The sequence below is a fragment of the Rhipicephalus microplus genome, chromosome 4 (genome assembly GCF_043290135.1).
Source record: "Rhipicephalus microplus isolate Deutch F79 chromosome 4, USDA_Rmic, whole genome shotgun sequence".
In the NCBI taxonomy this organism is placed as follows: Eukaryota; Metazoa; Arthropoda; class Arachnida; order Ixodida; family Ixodidae; genus Rhipicephalus; species Rhipicephalus microplus.
The window spans coordinates 43,566,249-43,584,657 of NC_134703.1; the positions used below are offsets into that span (position 1 = coordinate 43,566,249).

The window sequence follows — 18,409 nt, forward strand, 5'->3', positions numbered from 1 at the left end:
AGTTTGTTCATTTGTTTGTCAGCCCGTAAGTTAGTTTGTTTAATTGCTAGCTAGTTAGCTGTTAATTTGTTTGTTATTTGGTTAGTTAGTGACTCGGTTAGTTAGTCTGTCTGCTAGTTAGTTAGTTAGTTAGTTAGTTAGTTAGTTAGTTAGTTAGTTAGTTAGTTAGTTAGTTAGTTAGTTAGTTAGTTAGTTAGTTAGTTAGTTAGTTAGTTAGTTGTCGGTTTCTTCGTTTCTTTTGTTAGCCAGTTAGTTCTAGAGAGAGAGAGAGAGAAAGAAAGGAAAGGCCGGGAGGTTAACCAGATATTGGCATCTGGTTTGCTACCCAGTGCTGGGGGCGGGAAAATAGGGACAAGAAAGAGGGGGTAGGTAGAGAGGACAAAAAAAACACGCGCACTCATGTGAAAACAAAAACACACACAGGAAGGGCGTCCTAGCTACAACCGTTCAGTAAGGCCAGTCAATCGCAAAAGTGTAGTAGCGCTTTCAGGGCCTTTTTCTGTGAAGTTGCATCTTGTCGATATTGTAGAATTCCTTGCTCCGACAGAGGTTGATTATCTAATTTGCCGAGTTCCTTGCGAAGGCATAGTCGTTGTTTACTATACACTAGGCAGTCACGAAGAATATGTTGGGTCGTTTCTTCTTTGCCACAGTGGCCAGTTATTTCCAAGTTTGTTGTCTTGTTTGTAGGCTAATTAGTAAGTTTGTTTTTGTTATTTCGTTTGTTTATTAGTTTGTTAGCATGTTATTAGTTTGTTTTTCAGTTAGTTAGTTAGTTAGTTAGTTAGTTAGTTAGTTAGTTAGTTAGTTAGTTAGTTAGTTAGTTAGTTAGTTAGTTAGTTAGTTTGTTTGTTTGTTTGTTTGTTTGTTTGTTTGTTAGTTATGCTTCATGGACATTCAGACAAATGGGAGCGGTATGAAAACAATAAAACGAGCTTATAATTGCACATGTGTGTTACAATGATTCCAACTATGATAATAGATATCAAGAGGCAGAACGCAGTGATATGTTACAAGAGAAACAAACAGCAATACAAAAACTAAGTGTGTTGTTTGCTCAATTCTCATTGCTTCGAACACGCTCTCGCTAGAAGTCACTGCAAGTGTGTGGAGAAAAAACACCGTGCAATATCCTAAAAAAAAGCAACCGTGACAAACAACCATCTAGCAATGTTAATTCACTTTCCGCTTGATTTATGGATTGAAGCGAGCCGGTATTTCAAAAGCCGGGACCGGCTGCACCAGCTGTAGAGCATCCGCTCGTATGAGCATGCAAACAATCCAGGTGGGCAAATGCGTATATGCTGCAGAGTTCACTTGCTGCAAATCATATCTCGATATAATTCATGAGTGCGATAAGGAGAGCGCAAGTATCTGCCAAAAACGTAACAATATTCTACACAACCAGCGTGCTAGCGAACTAAGGAGTCACAGGCTCAATCGAACAAAGTAAGGCTTAATTTTTTGTTTCGTCGGCGTGCAGGTAAATGTATTTTTTTTTCATTAACCATACAGCGTAAAAGGAAACTTGGGTAGAAAACTAACTGAGGGTTTTGTTTTTTTAAATTCGTGTGCAAAAAAGTAAAAAGTTTCCCGCATTTGCGTGAAGATCCAATCCTATAATTTGATTCAATAACGTTGTAAGTTGTACGAGTATGTGATAATTTATGTTTATTTGTGGAGCAACGCAAGGCACGAAAAGGAACCACATTTTCCTCCCAGTCAAATGCCACGTCATCCACTGGGAAAACAAAAGTACGGTGAACAGGAAAGCAGTCGTGTTCTTTTCGTTCCTTTTGTGCCTTGTCTAAGTGCGCTGCTTCGCTAGTGAGTGTGATATAATCTGACCTGCACTTAAATAATTATATTTCTTTTAACATTAACGCTAGCAATGAAAATTAGAGAAAATTACCCGTAACTATTCAATTACAACCAGCAAATAAGCGTGTATTTTTTAACCTGCTTCTCAGATGGCCACTATAGTAAAGAGCCCGTTCGGTGATCGTGCTCTAGATGTTCGAGAGAATTTCGGTGGCTACATCCTGAACCACCTGCGCCTAAATTCAAATTCTAGATTGGTGAGTATCGCTCTGCACCAAGTTACTAAAATAAAACGCCAATTTCAGATATCACCTTTTTCTAGCAGTGCGTAATCACACAAGTTGTGCCGTCCCAGCAAGTGGCGGTTTTCATATCCAGAAGCGACGATATTCGTGCGGAAAGAAATAAATAAACAGCCGAAACCGCCGATTGCTGTCAACAGGGAATTCAACAATATCAAAAACCGAATCGCTCAGTAAAGAGATGGAGTACTTGAAAGTGTATATTTGTTGCGTTAACGACATTCAATGCAGTGTTGCTGAACACTGTCAGAAAACTATTCATTCACTTTATAAATAGTTAATGCTTTGACAGAGAATGCATGTTCCAGTGAGAATATATCAAACAGTGTCTGCTGTTCCGCTGGGGGAACATTTTTCGAGTACTTCGCAATGGCCTCTTACAACACGATTGCTAAAAAAAAATGAAAGCGAATAGTTTTAATAAGCCTGATGCTACAAGGTGTCAGTATGCCTTCAAGCATGTCGTCAGAAGGAAATGAACACGGAAAACGCGACACTGTGAGTTTGTGTACAACCCCTCCGTTATGTACCTTGAAGTTATTTTGGAGAAAAACTCCAACAATAAATTATTGCTCCTCGCGAAATGCAATCAATTATTGTCTGTGTCTCTCCTCCCGCAATGTACAGCAATGTTTGAACCACCGGGACACTTAGTTTTACTATTCTGTACAATCACATGCATTGTTAAAACGCAATCGATTGGCCCTTTTTGTCAAGGCCATACATTTTCGTAGTGCTCTTACATTACTCGTTAATGTTTCACGTGCTTAATTTCTTTCAAGCAATCGAAGATGAGTGGTCTTATCAGTAAAGTTGCATCTTTTGTGAAGAACGCGAGGCTTTGCAATGATGTTGCCAAGACACTTACCGTGTGTGTGTGTGTGTGTATGTGCGTGTGTGTGTGTGCGTGCGTGTGCGTGTGCGCGTGTGTGTGTGTGTGTTTGTGTGTGTGTGTGTGTGTGTGTGTGTGTGTGTGTGTGTGTGTGTGTGTGTGTGTGTGTGTGTGTGTGTGTGTGTGTGTGTGTGTGTGTGTGTGTGTGTGTGTGTGTGTGTGTGTGTGTGTGTGTGTGTGTGTGTGTGTGTGTGTGTGTGTGTGTGTGCGTGTGTGTGTGAAGTTAGGAGGGGGTACGTGCGCGCAATCATTTTGATGAAGCATTCATCGTACACTTCCAATTTCAACACACCGATAGACTTCACCTTGTCTAACAACTCTAATATAGTGATACGCTTAGAGTAGCCATCGGTTGAAATGTCCTTTTCGAATGATTCTTGCGTAACATGGACAAACCCTGCTGATGCAGCAATGCGCAAGCAGACATGTACCAACGATTATATGCAGTGCATAATAAAACAGAGAGAGCTCTCCTATAGGACACATTTGACAGTGTACTTGTATTTATTTCAGGCCTCACGCTCCCACGAGTGCTATAAACAGACACGAAAGGACAAAAATAGTACGAGAGTATAGTTTCATGTAACCCCTTAATTTTTCTTTTTCCCAGATAAATGCCACGTCACACGCCGAACAAACATACGGCGAACTGGCCAGTCAGGTGGAAGCCGTCCACGCTGCCTTGAGAAGCCTCGGAGTCTGCGCCGGTGACAAACTGTGCCTCATCGCTCCGAATCGCTTTGAGCTCCTGCAGATTTTTTTTGGCGCCGCTTGTGCCAATGTGGCTGTCGCCTACGAGTACCCGGGATACTCTGTCGGTATATGACTCAAACTCCAGTAGACAGTTTCAAAGAAAGGTCTGTTATTAGGTAGTTTACGAGCCCAAGCCTCCAGTAGCAAAACAGTGCAAGCTCTGCGTATTGGCTGAAGCGTTTCCGCTTCTCAGATATGTAGGGCTTTAAAAAAGATCTATGGCAAAAATATGATCAATAAATGCGGGACAGCAAAGCTGTCGCCAATATACGCAGTTATACCCCAAAGGTGTAATTTCAGTGTGCAGCTTTCAGTATACAGCAACAAAACAGATGCCACTTGCTCAATTGCAAGAATACGAAAACTAAGGCAAATCTATGTGATAACCTGTAACTTACCTTGCAAGTTTTCCAGAGGTGCATCAAACCGTACCTCCGAAAAACGGGTATGATAGAATTACGAATACGTAAAGCAAGGGTCAGCCAAATTCGTCCCCCGACATGACGTCAGATCAACCGTCCCTCTCCCCTGGTCCCTTCCTGTCTGATGGACGGCATGGCAGTATTGACCTCAAATGAGGGGACACAGGAACAAAGCAACATCGCTTCGAGTTGGCATTTCCCTCCGTCGTCACAATTAGCCGAATAACGTCTTCCGACTGGTGTAAATTATAGCTAATGAATATATTGCGCAAGAGTGGGCATTATAAATAACGTCTTCTGTTGCCTATTTATAATTATTTATATCTATTCATTACAAAGTACGGTTATTGTCAATTCCCCAAATTTTTTTCTCCTTTTGCTTCTATAGTCAATTAACTCCTTCTCTCCTGCCGGAGGCACCGCCCGGCCCCCGCCGTGATGGCTCAGCGGCCTACACCAACATGTTGCCGGGCACTGATGTAAAGCCTACAGCAATACGTATGTGGACGTTGCCTTTGCGTTCCGATACGTGAATTTTTCTCCTTTGCAGATGTCCTCATTGAGTTGATGAAAGACATCAAGTTCACTGTTATTTGTTGCGAACTGAGCGACATGGACTCAGCACTTGAATTGAAGGCGAGGCAGCCAAGCATAAGTGTAAGTGCCAGCCCTTATTTTTATAGGACTGAAATTTATTTCGAGTCAATACGCCATACTGCTTTTCTTGTGTTTTATAAGGGGATTCGCTGCTGCTTTGAACTGAAAGAAATTGGACTGACGACTGAGAAAAGAAAAAAATCAATGTTAATTTGAACAAACATTCAGTTTTGCTACCCTACAATGGGCAAAGGTGGTAGAAACAAAAAATAAATAAAAATACACCATATTCACGGAGTGAAAACTGATGAGCGGGCCGAAGCGTCCGTGCCTTCGTCGATCCATTCATTCGTGCGTACGTCCGTGCGCTCATTGTCCGCACCTCGGGATCCTGCCGACAAGCACGAGCCGTAGTGGTCTTCCAAACCCGGCGCTCCTTGTCATTCATGGTCCACCAAGCAGCACGATCCGGCAAGAACACTCGTATGGCGACGATCTAGGAAAATGGCAGATAATGGGTGCTCCGGTTGAGCCCCACGCAGCCCACGCAGCAGCCAACCGGAGAGCAGCTGCACCACCAAAGCCATCTAGCATACCTTCACTGAACCACCACATTGTACACATGTCCATATGACAGCATCCTCTAGGAAACGAAACGAGAAATGGAATGCGTACAACGCATGCGTACAGCGCTACTAGGTATGATAATGGTCGACGACCGACGCCACACGAGCACCGGCCAGGTCTCGCCATAAGGAGCTTTGCCCCTGAAAGAGAAAGAGGCCGAAATGGTTGGAATTTTAGTACACGTAAAAGAAAATGGTCGTATATAGTGTAGCGCAAACGGTAGTGAGTTGTCGAGACTGATAAGACGCCCTAGTGTCGTCCCAGTGCACGATGAATCTCTTCCATCATACATCCCATGAGGCCGCTTTTCCCTATCGTGAAGATCCAAACAACTAATTCGATGCCTGCGCCCAGACTACATTAGCGTTCGGCATTCAGAAAAAGTTTGTCACGATTATCTGCCGTCGAAACGCATTAGCACAGCCATGAGAGATGTTTCTTCCAACTCTGTAGCGAGGACTATCGCAAAAGTTGTATTCATGTCCATGTTTCAGCACATCATTGCCATGGGCGAATCTACGAGTGTGCAGACTGGCGCGCATGGCTTTGTGATGTCGTGGAGCGAGTTCATCGAGATTGGCACCAAAGCACGCCTTCTATCATCGCCTTCTATCGAGTACCAATCAAATCGCATATGCTACATGCGTTCTACGAGCGGCACCACAGGAAAACCTAAAATGGTTGTGCACTGCCATGATTCACTCGTGGCAAGTGTAAAGGCTAACAGGTGATGAGTCAATTGTCCATCTTTTGTCAGTGTTTTACTGTAGTATAGTGTGTGGTTTGTTTACTATGCGGCAAACTTAAAGTTTACGCTCTGGTGATGAAATTAGTTTTACTTTTGAGGGTGTCTTCTTTGGCCTATTCCAGTTACGCCCTGTGATGGTGTAGGTCCACTGTCTCAACACGTGGTTCACTTGCCGCATGCGGCCCACTGATATTTTGCTTGTGGTCAAGGCTGGACATCTCGCTTGCGAACGGGTGTGGACATGACTGTCTTGTTCCCATTTTGTTTTTATTCAAAACATTCTCGAAATCTATATTAATTTGTTTCTCTAATCTTGACGCTAAATGTTCTTCAAAAATGGCCTACATAGTGATATGAAAAAGCCTCCCCACATCAACTTTATAGGTCTTTTATAAGGGAGATTAGGCCGACTTGAGGCATCTAAGAGAACGGCTCATCGAATTGTTTAGAAATAGTGTAGTCGGTATTAATTGAATTGCAATTAGGCTGGCATGAGACATCTAAGTGATTGGCTTGTCGAAATGTCTAGCGAATATGGATCTATGTATTCCTGGTATTGCAATGTCGGCAGTATATTCAGTTCTAGAAATTATTTTTATTCTTATCTATAACACCTGAAACCCGGTATAAGTTTATGTGTCTTTGAATAATTGTTGCACACCGACCAATCAGTTGCACATAAGCACAATACAAAAACTGTATGAATTGGAAACCGTCAAGACTCTGATATATCATACCTCCAACGTTATAAAACGCAGGCAGTTATTTCAAAACTAGCTGTTCATTTATATCCTATACTGATCACGGATGCATTGGATAGCTCAGGTTTAGATTCATAGGATACCACTGTGTTAAGGCTACAATGTTACAATAATTCTTTGATGTCAGTTCCATCTCACTTGGGTTCTTTCTTGCAGTATCTCCTAAATAAGCAATTAAAATGAATGCATGAATTATACATGCAAGTACGCGCAAGTGTAAATCTCGAAAGACAATAAGAGACAAGTGGGGCATATTATTCCAACTATGCCATAAAGCACAATCATTGGAATGTGCCGTCTTCTCTAGGCATGTTCGTTTTGTGCTTAAAAGCCAGTCATTGAAGATTTGTTTATCCTGCTAAAGTACTTGAAGCTATAGGGGGAGAGTGACACCAATGGTTCGCATGCAGAAGAAAGGGGGATATGCAATCGAAACGCCGTCGTCACTTTTGCAGTCACCAACAGCACATGGGCTTGTCGGCGGAAGACGTGCTTTTGTGTACCAGTACTCTTGGTCACGTCTACGCCTTGTTCGACTGCGTATGCAAGGCCATCGTCCAGGGAGCTACATGCGCGTTCCTTGAAAAGGCAGACACAGAGGCAACTCTCGACGCACTCCAGAGGTTCAAGGCAAGCACTGCACTTTTGTGTCAAAGAACAAATCACGTCATTGGTCACACTTCCCATTCAGCATTCGCGTATTATGCAACGTATTGACTATTTCATGGACGGGGCTTGCTAGCGTCATGCTGCTCTGCTAGCCTTTGCCATTTTGTATATCAAACAACTAAATAAACAGTGCGACGATCACGTACAGGTGACCCCTTCGTATGAAAACAGATGGGCCGGTGTATTCGACGTTTCATGACCTAATAAACTGACGTGGTGATATACATTACGAAGAAAGCACCCGCAAGACAGGCCACGGTGGCGGCTTCTGACGTAAAATTATCTATACAAGGAAAAAAATTTATGCGCCGCTTTTAGTTCAACTTCTCTAAAGCTCAATAAACAGTGCAGATGGTGGCAATATTGTTATTATTATTATTATTATTATTATTATTATTATTATTATTATTATTATTATTATTATTATTATTATTATTATTATTATTATTATTATTATTATTATTATTATTATTATTATTATTATTATTATTATTCATTTTACACGTCTACAAGGAATACAAGGAAACGGGCCTGTCTAAGTCTCTGAGGTCTGTGAGAAGACCCGGCAGAGCCGGTTAAAGCGATGTGGTTAGAAGGTGACAGGAACCATCATTGTTACCTTTTGCCAACGAACAGACTAAAGAGTAATATGATTGCTTTTTTGCAGGCAGTAAAAAATAGAACAAAGAAGGAACCAAGAGCATATATGACATACAAGTAGACGATAGCCATGAGATTTTACCGCTCAGAGAGTAATTTCTTTAGTTGCTCTTTTGAACTTGCTGAAATTGACTCTTCAGATAGCTCATTGAAATAGTAATAATGATAATAATCGCCTTTACTTTTCCGGTCCCAAAGGGACAAGGAACCCTAAAACAAAAGCTACAAAATTGTAGCTTGAGTGCGTCTGAAGCCCAGAGAGGGAGAATAAAATGAGGGAAAGGCAGGGATGTTAACCATAAATTGGGCCATCTGGTTTGATATCCTCAGGGGACCGTTCTCGGGCCCCTCCTCTTTGTCATCCATATAAATGACTTACTGACAAACATTTCTCCTTCAATAAATGTTTTGCTGATGATTTTGTTATATACCACGGAATTACCAACAATAACGACGTCCCTTGGCTTCAAGCAAACATTAACAAGGTTTGAAATAGTGTAACACTTTGAGTATGGAAATAAAATATAATAGGCGCAAGAACATGCACATTTCTCAGAATTCGGATGAACCTCCTACTTACGACATTAACAAAGTTGCTAATGAAACTGTTTTTTCATATAAGTACCTTGATATTCACAATTCTTCTAACCTTTCCTGGAAAACTCATCTCGATCATGTCATAAATAACGCATACCGAATGCTTGGGTATCTCGCCGGAACTTTTTTCATTCACCCAGTTCAATAAAATTACTGCTTTATAAAACACAGCTTTGCTCAAAATGAGAGTATCGTGCATTTGTCTGAAGCCCTGGCATTGATTCATTCACTTCAGGCTTGCAAGCTGTGCAAATCCATGCCTGACGTTTCATACTATCTATGTATCACCGAACAAGTACCGTGATCGCTATGAAATCATGCTTGCCCCTCTCTCCTATCTCTTATCACAGGTTTGCAGCTTCATTGGGTCTTTTTCATATAGTATACTGCCACAGCTATCTGGAAAAAAAAAGATCAGAAGGATCTCATATATATCAGCTCGCACTAATCACCGCAGAAAAGTTGGAATTCCATCACGTCACTATAAATGTTTTAATGAATCATTCATACCCATAATTTTTGTCAGGTGGAATGGCCTTCCCCATGACACCCCTGATATAACAGATAATAATATGTTCCGTAAAACAGTTGTTATTTTATGAATACATTTAGGATTGTTACTGATTGTATATTTTTTGTTATTATAAAATTTGTTTTCTCGTACTCTCGCTGCTACCTTTCGTTATTCGTCTTACTGTGACTTTCTTAACATCCGCTGTGTAGTTATATATATATATTTTTTTTCTCTTTATGCGGTGATGTTTTCTGTATTCTTCATGTATCCCCACTCCTCTCTGTAATGCTTTTGGGCTCTGGGGGTACAATAAAAAACAAATAAACTGTTATTATTTATAATAATAAATAAATAAACAGTTATGGTTAACAGATATACAGAGATATTTACTTAGGATTCCAACAGCTACGCCAATAAAATAAGCATCAAAAGTATAGGGAAATCTTACCAATTAATTGTACGTATTCACAGGTGTCCGCGCTTAGCACGGTGCCATATATGGCCCGTTGCCTTCTAGAACATCCGCAACGCAGCCACTACGATCTCAGCCACTTGCGCTACCTTGCAACTGGAACAAGCTACATCAGTGAAGATGTTGCGAAGAGCCTCTTTCGCGAGCTGAACCTCAAGAGCTACGTTCAAAGTAAGTTTTCCCGTGTGTTCATTGATGCCGGAGGCTCCAGCCACCCGGGCAGTGCAGCCGCATTTTTGATGGAGGCGAAAATGCTTAAGGCTCATGTACCTAAATTTAGGCGCACGTTAAAAAGCTTCATGAGGTCGAATTTACCCGAGTCTATCGCTATACGGCGTCGCTAAAAATCGCATCGTATAGTTTTGTCGCCGTGTGGATGTCGCGAAGTATGGCACCCTGAGACCAACAAGTGCCGACTGTTAGTACTTCGGTAAGCTTCAGCTCATTGATGTAGCCTACTCTACGGAACACAAGAAGAGGAACACCTTCCCACTTTCAGGACTCAATCTTAGAAATCGGTCACTCGAATTCCCGAAGTGCAGTCTGGTATATGCATGAGCACAGACGTATGGGCGCGCACCTTGGCGTTTCGTTCGTCAAACAACAATGCTTTGAAAAAGCACATATAGAGTACCACTGTTTATTATGTGCTTGTTGATACCATTTTTGTACGGTGTTCATCATATGCTGTATTCTGATGCATGTGAGTTACTTCAGCTAGCGCATGGGCCAAATCGTGATTTTTGGCGTTAGTCGTCGGGATGGGTGCATCCACGGGTCATTATTTTTTGCGTCACTCGTGTTGTGAGAGATGCCGCGTAGCTGCTGACGCTGCCAACGCGGCACGCCTGCGCCGACAGCCGGTTGTCGCGTCTGGTGAGGTACTCAAGGCTTTGCCTAAATAAACAATCAGCCACACTCCTGTGATGACACGGTTCAGTTTTGTGTTACACTAATTCCCATGACAAGGGCATCAAAGAAGACGGTAGACAAAGAGTCACGCACAATGCGCATGTCCGTCTTGGAGTTTGTGTTTTCGTCTCCCGCCTCTCGTTTGCAAAGCATCTAATGCCAATTAGCCCAGCTATCCATCGTGTTTTGCGTGTTACACAACATTTAAAAAATGGCAGATCCCACGTACAGTGGGAATCAATGTTATGCGAAGCACGAATGAGAAAGGTTGATATGTCACTTTAAAATCAGCACTACGCAACGAGGTGGCAGTAAATCTTGCCGTACATGACTTCCGTGTTATGATTATCATGTTACCTTTGTCATCTATTCGCGTCACGTGATATCAAATTTAGTATATGTGGAGCTAGCGAAACGGCCGCGAGCACGCTATGAGCGTGGTATGTTGTCATGTTCCTAAATGTTGAACTGTTTGCTTCGCAAGGGTTTTCTTTCTACTTGCATGTTCTTTAAAACGAAAACAGATGCAAGTAATCAGCATAAAGTGAGCCTTAGCGCATGTATACGACTAAGAGGACTAACAACACTACATCATTAGTATTCGCAGCTGTTTTTAGCTATACAAATAAAGGCGAGAAAGTTGAATGGTGTGGAGGAAAAGCAGAATATCACTCAGTAGCCCTGGTTCTCCACCGCCTCGACTACGCTATTCACCATAAGCCTTTCACTTTTCTGCGGTGTCACTGAACGAAGCTTTTGTAGACAGATTTTTTTTTTTCACAAAAGCAATTGTGACTCTTCAGTAAGCGTTCGCAAATGCCTTTCCTCTATTCTTCAGTCTACGGACAAACGGAGTTCGTCTTCATAACAGGAGGCCTACACGATTCCCCGCCAAGGTTTGCGTCGATGGGGCGCCTAGGAGTGGGCGTTGAAGCCATGGTAAATAAATTTCACGTCTGATAACCTGTAAGCCCTCATCTAAAATCCTCCGTAGGTTCAGTAACCACTGAATTGTTTCGGCAGCTTTCCTTTCGTAACTGCAAAGAAGAACGCCACAGCCAAGTTGATGTCGACAGTGCTTATGATGGACAATTTCTACTGTAACAGATGGCTGGGCAACGAACAATGTACAGAGAAAATAATCCGTTGATGATAATACCTAAAATTTGATTTAACGCGGCATAAAATGGAGTCTTTGTATTGTTTTGCTTGTTTATATATATGGTCTGGTAATGTTATTCTGGCTCGTCTTCGCCTTAATCTCTGTCATTGTAGCTATGAACTCTTGGTACTGACACTCGAGACTAACCCCATACTGTATTTTGTATTTCTTTATTACTTTATATATCGTACCCAACGGGGAATGGACGTATTCTCAACATTTTTGACAAATCATAAAGTTTTCTAACGTAGGCCAACACATTTCGTAGCCTTGTCTAAGAAAGAAGAATCAGGCTCGACTATAATTTTTGCCGGACCAACGGAAAGCACCTTGTTGTGTGCTCTTTCACCGTGACGACAAACTTGCCACACCGTATGTATACTAATCTTATGATCGTCGCGTCCAATGCTGCAGGTAATAGACAGCGAAACGAAAAAGCCACTTGGCCCAATGCAGCAAGGTGAGCTCGTAGTCCGAGGGCCCGGCATAATGCGAGGATATTTGGGAATGGAAGATGAGCCATGCACGGATTCTGAAGGATGGTACAGAACAGGTGATTTACATCGTCTCAAGTTCAATCTAATTCGGTGTAACAGATAAAGCAATCTTCTTTGGTCAAGGACCAGTTCGTTATAAACATTCGCTTAGAAAAGCATTCATGTACTCTGTGGTCGTACGTCTTTTAAATGTGTCTATGAAAGCCTTTCATTTGCATGCTTTATTACATATTTGTGTTCATGTGTATGGCAATCGATGTCGTTTTCATTACCGCTTAGTGTCTGGTTATTCCTCTCCTAACTTTGGTTTTAATGATAAAACAAAAACAACGCTGTGTATGTCAATGTCTTACACTCACTTGGCAACTCATCCCCAAGATCATCCCTTGTCCACTCGTGCAGGTGACGAGTGCTACTTCGACCAAGAAGGCTGGCTCTACCTCGTGCAGCGACTGAATGAGGCCATGTACTGCCGCAACTTCAAAATTATACCAGCCAAGGCTGAAGCAGTCCTGTTACAGAGTGCCCATGTGAAAGACTGCGCTGTCGTGGGCCTGCCGGATATACAGGCCGGGCATCTGCCGCACGCCATAATAGTCCCAAAGGTCGACAGCAACCACCTTGGCCCTCAGTACTACAGAAACTTTGCTGATGGTTCGTGCAGGCTACTTTTTCAACTATGGCGTTCGTAATGTTTGGTCGTTGTGTTTTTTTTTTCTTGAAACAGTAATTTATGTGTTCTGTGTATGCCCGTTTCCGTAATGATCTTCGCTGAAGCCCTAATTCCTACCACACTGTAACAATATAATGAAAAAACTTGACGTCGTTTGTGCAGTAGATTAAAGCGTCCTTTATATTATGTGGACTTTCTCGACGAGTTTCCGCCGTCCGCGTCGTCATTGCCTCCATGTTCCGTATAAAGTCAACATTGGTAACATAGTTCCGCACATCGTATGCTACCCACGTGCACGAGTGGGGCGACGAACGCGGCTGAAGCAGAGATCAAACGAACCAGCCTATCTCTGCTGCTTGGAGGGCATACGATGACATCTCCCCTCTCAGGAGGCCTGCCGTTAAAGCAATGAGGAAACGTCCCTGCTGTCTATAACGAGCATGGAAAAAAGCGATACGTTGAGCTGTTGCATGCCACGCTCTCGCCTCCGGAGCTTGTTGGCGTTCCCGCTTTGGCGCTGCTTCCCGAACTCTCACCTCCGGGCTAGCTTGTTTTCTGCGTCGGCAGTGCCTCTCGCGGGCGAGCGGACGTTCACGTTCGTTTCCATTGATGGCATAAAGACGAGATTGTGTTTTAGGGAACGCGCTTATTCTTATCGTAATCAGCTACAGCACAAAGTGCACACAATGCCCTACATATCTGTAGCGGGTACTTCGCTCATCAACAGAATGACGAATGGCACAGTAATATAAGGGGTGGATCACTACTTCGTGAAAGTTATGGTGGGCGTATAACGGGTACCCTGCATGTTCCGAGCCATGACGTATATTCAGTGGGAGCGTAGTTCATGCACTATAGCATAGTGAGCCGGCAAGATCAGTTGTCATTATTGCGGCATGTTCCGGACAAATCTATTGTTTCTTTATTAGTTGCGGTCTCTTGAAACACTTCAGTTGGCTACGTGCTGCTGAAAGCGCTTCATTTTGCTGGATAATGTACTTTCACAATTGTCGCACCTCATGCGGGAGTTCAACTGCAGTGGCTAACGCACTCAAAGCCATCGCGAGCCACCACACAATTATTTTGTGCGTAATGTGCGACCTTCATGTTCCTTAGCGTGAGGTGCGTTGTTGGGTGTGCCTTTGATCCCACGAAAATTTTGACTGATGTGTCAGGAACGAACCCGGGACATTTATTTGTACCGACGAGAACGGCGACTGACTCTGAGCGCTGCATCAAAAGTCGGGACAGTTGGTGAACCTATTAGCGTCCCGTGCATCACAGGACAGGGCTTGCGTAGTGGGCGCTTGCTCGGAAGCTCGCTGAGTGTCGCACATGTCGGCCTTCCTCCTCTCCTCTTCCAGAGGCTGTTTCTGCTTACGTCATCAGCTGATCGCCAGCTTGGAACGCACGATGCCACTTATTTCTCTTTGGTCACGATTTCCGTGCCATGTAGGCGTTTGTAAAGCCTTCAGACCGATATCCTTTTGACTGAATGGTCAAGTACTACCCCTGCAACTATACTTCGTTAACCATTGTACCACGGAAGTGGAAAAATAGCCCTGACGTGTTCTCTCGTTTACACCGTGCTCGCACTTACAATCAAAAAAAAAGAAATTTCACCAGCATGCTTTAATAACAGTATTTTTCAGCTTTGTTAATTATTTGATAAAGTATTTTCAGTGCTTGAAACGTGTGAACTGCACCTGCTCTAAGAAGAGCAAGCTGATTCTCTTGATCGCACCGTCTTGCCTGGCATTGCTCGCCCCAGCCTCGCTGCTCAGCAGCTTAAAAACTAAATACGCATTATTAACTGCAAAATGAATGACCTTTTAAAATGTTCAAAGAAGTACTACAGACAGATTGGACTTTTTAAATGAATTTATGGTGTATAACTCTAGCTGACATGAGTAACAAAATAAAAATCTGCAGTGCCACACACAATTTTTTTTTTGCCCCGCCGTGGTGGTCTAGTGGCTAAGGTACTCGGCTGCTGACCCGCAGGTCGCGGGTTCAAATCCCGGCTTCGGCGGCTGCATTTCCGATGGAGGCGGAAATGTTGTAGGCCCGTGTGCTCAGATTTGGGTGCACGTTAAAGAACCCCAGGTGGTCGAAATTTCCGGAGCCCTCCACTACGGCGTCTCTCATAATCATATGGTGGTTTTGGGACGTTAAACCCCACATATCAATCAATCAATCACACACAATTTTTTGGGGAGAAGCGCATGAACCACACTTAGGAGCCGTTCAAAACTGCTGTGTAGCAGTTTTGAATGGCTGTTCATTGAGTCTATAACTGTGGCGTCGAGTCTATATAACTGTGGCGTTTTGATGGCCATTGACTAGATGGCCTTTCAAAAGTGCCCCTGTGACACATGTTAAAGGAATGCACCATATCACAATGTGACAAGAACACCGACAGGCGAACACCAGCGTCAGACACCTTAGCTAAGAATTGGGTGACCACATTTTATGGCCCTTAGGAAGTGCATATGAAAGAAAGGTGTGAAAAAAAATGACCGCAGTATCCCGAGTGGGAACACTGGTTAGCATGCGAAGCATATATGTTGAACTGCGATAAATGTGGTTTGTAATTTGCGACATGCGTGTGTGTCATGAGTGAACACGAGTGAACACGAGAGAACACGCACGCACGTATGCTGCGAAAGACGATGTTTATTGATGAGACGCTTTGGGTATTTTGAGCAAGATGGCTTTATGGTCCGTAAAGTTAAGGGTGAGTGGATCTGGTTGCAGCGGTTGAAGATCGAAATTTGCAAAGACGTGGTCGATGCACGTCCCGCTAACCGTAGTCACATGATGTTTGCCGATGGAATTCTACCGGCAATTAACGACTGCTTGCACGTGGCACACGCGACGTAGTCAACAAATTCGTCGGCGTCGCTTCCAAACGCATCGCAAAGAACCGACAACGCTTTGGAACGATGCAGTTCATTCTGAATGTTGCCGATCCGCGTCAAATTGTTGTCGAACCAAAGTCGACTACACACCTTGCAGCTGTGGCCGAAGCTCCGGTCGAGGAAGTCGAGCTTGAAGCGAGTGTTGGGAGTGGCCTACTGCTTGGCTGGCCACGCCGCTATCGCGGCGCGCTCACACTCGCGGGCGGCATCGAGATCAGCCTCGCGGCGTCGACGCTTGCACGCGGCTTCACCGTCCGGATTCTCTTGCCGATGCTTACGCCTCGCAGCCGCTTCACGTTCTTGAAGCTGGGAATCTTCCGCTCGACGTTGACGTATCGCAGCTGCTTCGCGTTGGGGATCCTCCACTCGACGCTGACGTCTCGCAGCTGCTTCACGTTCTTGGAGCTGGGGATCTTCCGCTCGACGCCGACGTTTGCGTTCCGCATCGCGAGCTCTTTTCAGCGTGGTCTTGTCCATGGACGAAGTGTCTTCGGAATTGCTGGCAGTTCCGCCAACACATTGGCTGACGCTATTGGAAGGGACGTCAGTAAGTCTGTTTGCGGATTCGTTAGCATACATTTTCACCAGCGACATCAGACGTGGAGCGACACTCGGTTATTTATAGCGAGTGCCAGCCCCGGCCTGCGCATGCACGCGTTAGCATACAGCTGGCGCACGTAAAACTAAAGGTCGCGCGGTGCGCGGAGGGTGGTGGTAGTGGTTAGAAGATGAGAAAAGGCACCTGATTTCTGCAACCCGGTTGGGAGCACGGTGCAGTGCCTGCGGGGAAGGGAAAAGGGAGACAAGTGGAAAGAAAAAAAAAGATTAAGTGAGCAGTGGCACGGTCGTCATCAACACGAGCAGCAGTCCAGAAGCAAGGGTAGGGGCGGCAAGGGACCCGTCCTCAGCGGTAGACGCGCGGAGGGGAGAAGCGAGCGCAGCGCACACTGTGTTGAGAGGAGGAAGGGATGCACAGATGGCTGGCGGAGCAGGAGGGGAGGCTGCGGACGGCGACGGCGCATGACTAGCCCCTAGTATAACATGCTCCGCATGTAATAAATGGGTGCAACCGTTCACGAAAAAAACACGAGGGCATATGGAGGCTCAGAGAAGCTTGAACGCGTCAACAGACTGTTACGTAATCGAACGCATGTCTGTCACCACAATATTCTAATGAAGTGACACTACGTCACACGCCTAATACGACTGTAATAGGTATTTCAACCTATTCACCTTCACGTACTCTGGGTGATAAACAAATAATCTGGTTGTTTATAATGAAGTGGCTTCGCCTCTTGGATCTAGCAACGTTGCCATTTCATCCTATTCACACAGCGCTATGTCTATTTATTCTTTTGCACTTTGTGTACGCACGAAAAATTATTTCCTCCATGTTTATTCTTACTTCATTGACTCTTTTTTCTCGTACGTATGACAAACAAAAAAAGCTGGCGCGTCCTTTTATTCTTCTTACTCATGTAAACTTATGTGAAAGTCTAATCATATATCAGCAGCTTTACCAAACACTAACTGTTTAACGCCCTTGCGTCTGTTTAAGCTTGTCCAACATGCCATTACATCTAAACTTTTCTATTGCAGAGAGGATGCCACAGGAATATAAACTTGAAGGCGGTGTCACGCTCGTCGATTCCATTCCGCGCAACAATCTGGGAAAATTGGTGAGACGCGAGCTGGCGAAATGGGTGCTTGAACGACGTAACCAAGGCAGCCTGCAGTAACGTTTCGGTCGTCACCTCGTACAGCTAAGTATGCACGTAGGAGTAATTAATATCTACACCAGAAGCATCGGGGACTAAATTTACTTTTAGCTAATTCGTTTTGCGCATAAATATTTTGAAACAAACCGATTCAATGGGAATATTAGAAACCGCTGAAATATTGCAGCAATTGAGGTCTTCCTGCTCTCATTCAATGGTCAGATCAACTTAGAAATGTGAAATGCCTAGTTCGGAATATACCTTCCTCAATACTTGTCAAGAAATTGAAGAACTTTTACGTTGACATCGTGAAATAAATGTTCCCTTGCTCAAGGGGGCCGGGTACCAGACTCGTGAATAAACTCAATTTTAAACACTCCTTTCAAAACGTGTTGAGCACGCTTCTAAACCGATTTTTATCCTGTAATAATACTAAACACACTTGAAAAACTGGGAACTTTCTAGTCGTCTATTTTACGTCAGATATTCTCAAACAAAAACAGTTTTTTTTTTCATCTAACCTATATCCATGCTATTCTTTCCTATCGCATCACCACGTGTGTGCCACTTTTCTTGAAACATCTACATCATAATCATCGTCATCGACAACAAGAATGAAGTCCATTGAAAACTTAAAACCAGTTTTTGAAGCTCACACTGCGAAACACTGGAGGCATACGCACATACACGA

General features: G+C 43.7%; 1 protein-coding gene across 2 annotated transcripts; it reads left to right on the top strand.

The window, feature by feature from the left end:
• The first annotated feature begins 1,292 nt into the window (after positions 1-1,292).
• Positions 1,293-18,106, top strand: LOC119172627 (uncharacterized). Of its 2 annotated transcripts, none has more exons than XM_075892641.1 (11): positions 1,293-1,449; positions 1,971-2,078; positions 3,626-3,833; positions 4,741-4,847; positions 5,909-6,141; positions 7,379-7,553; positions 9,835-10,006; positions 11,586-11,686; positions 12,324-12,462; positions 12,809-13,060; positions 17,600-18,106. In XM_075892641.1, exons 2-11 carry the CDS (start codon positions 1,971-1,973, stop codon positions 17,737-17,739), a joined length of 1,635 nt encoding a protein of 544 aa, XP_075748756.1. In that variant the 5' UTR covers positions 1,293-1,449; the 3' UTR covers positions 17,740-18,106. The 2 variants fall into 2 exon arrangements, with proteins under 2 accessions (XP_075748756.1, XP_075748757.1); XM_075892642.1 differs by lacking the exon at positions 1,971-2,078 and adding an exon at positions 4,579-4,688 and having other exon boundaries at positions 1,315-1,449.
• Positions 18,107-18,409: the final 303 nt, after the last annotated feature.

Coding starts and splice junctions, on each gene's coding strand:
- LOC119172627 (XM_075892641.1), top strand. CDS start 1,971: ATGGCCACTATAGTAAAGAGCCCGTTCGGTGATCGTGCTCTAGATGTT. Junction 4,848..5,908: donor CGAGGCAGCCAAGCATAAGT/GTAAGTGCCAGC, acceptor TCCATGTTTCAG/CACATCATTGCCATGGGCGA. Junction 6,142..7,378: donor GCAAGTGTAAAGGCTAACAG/GTGATGAGTCAA, acceptor TCACTTTTGCAG/TCACCAACAGCACATGGGCT.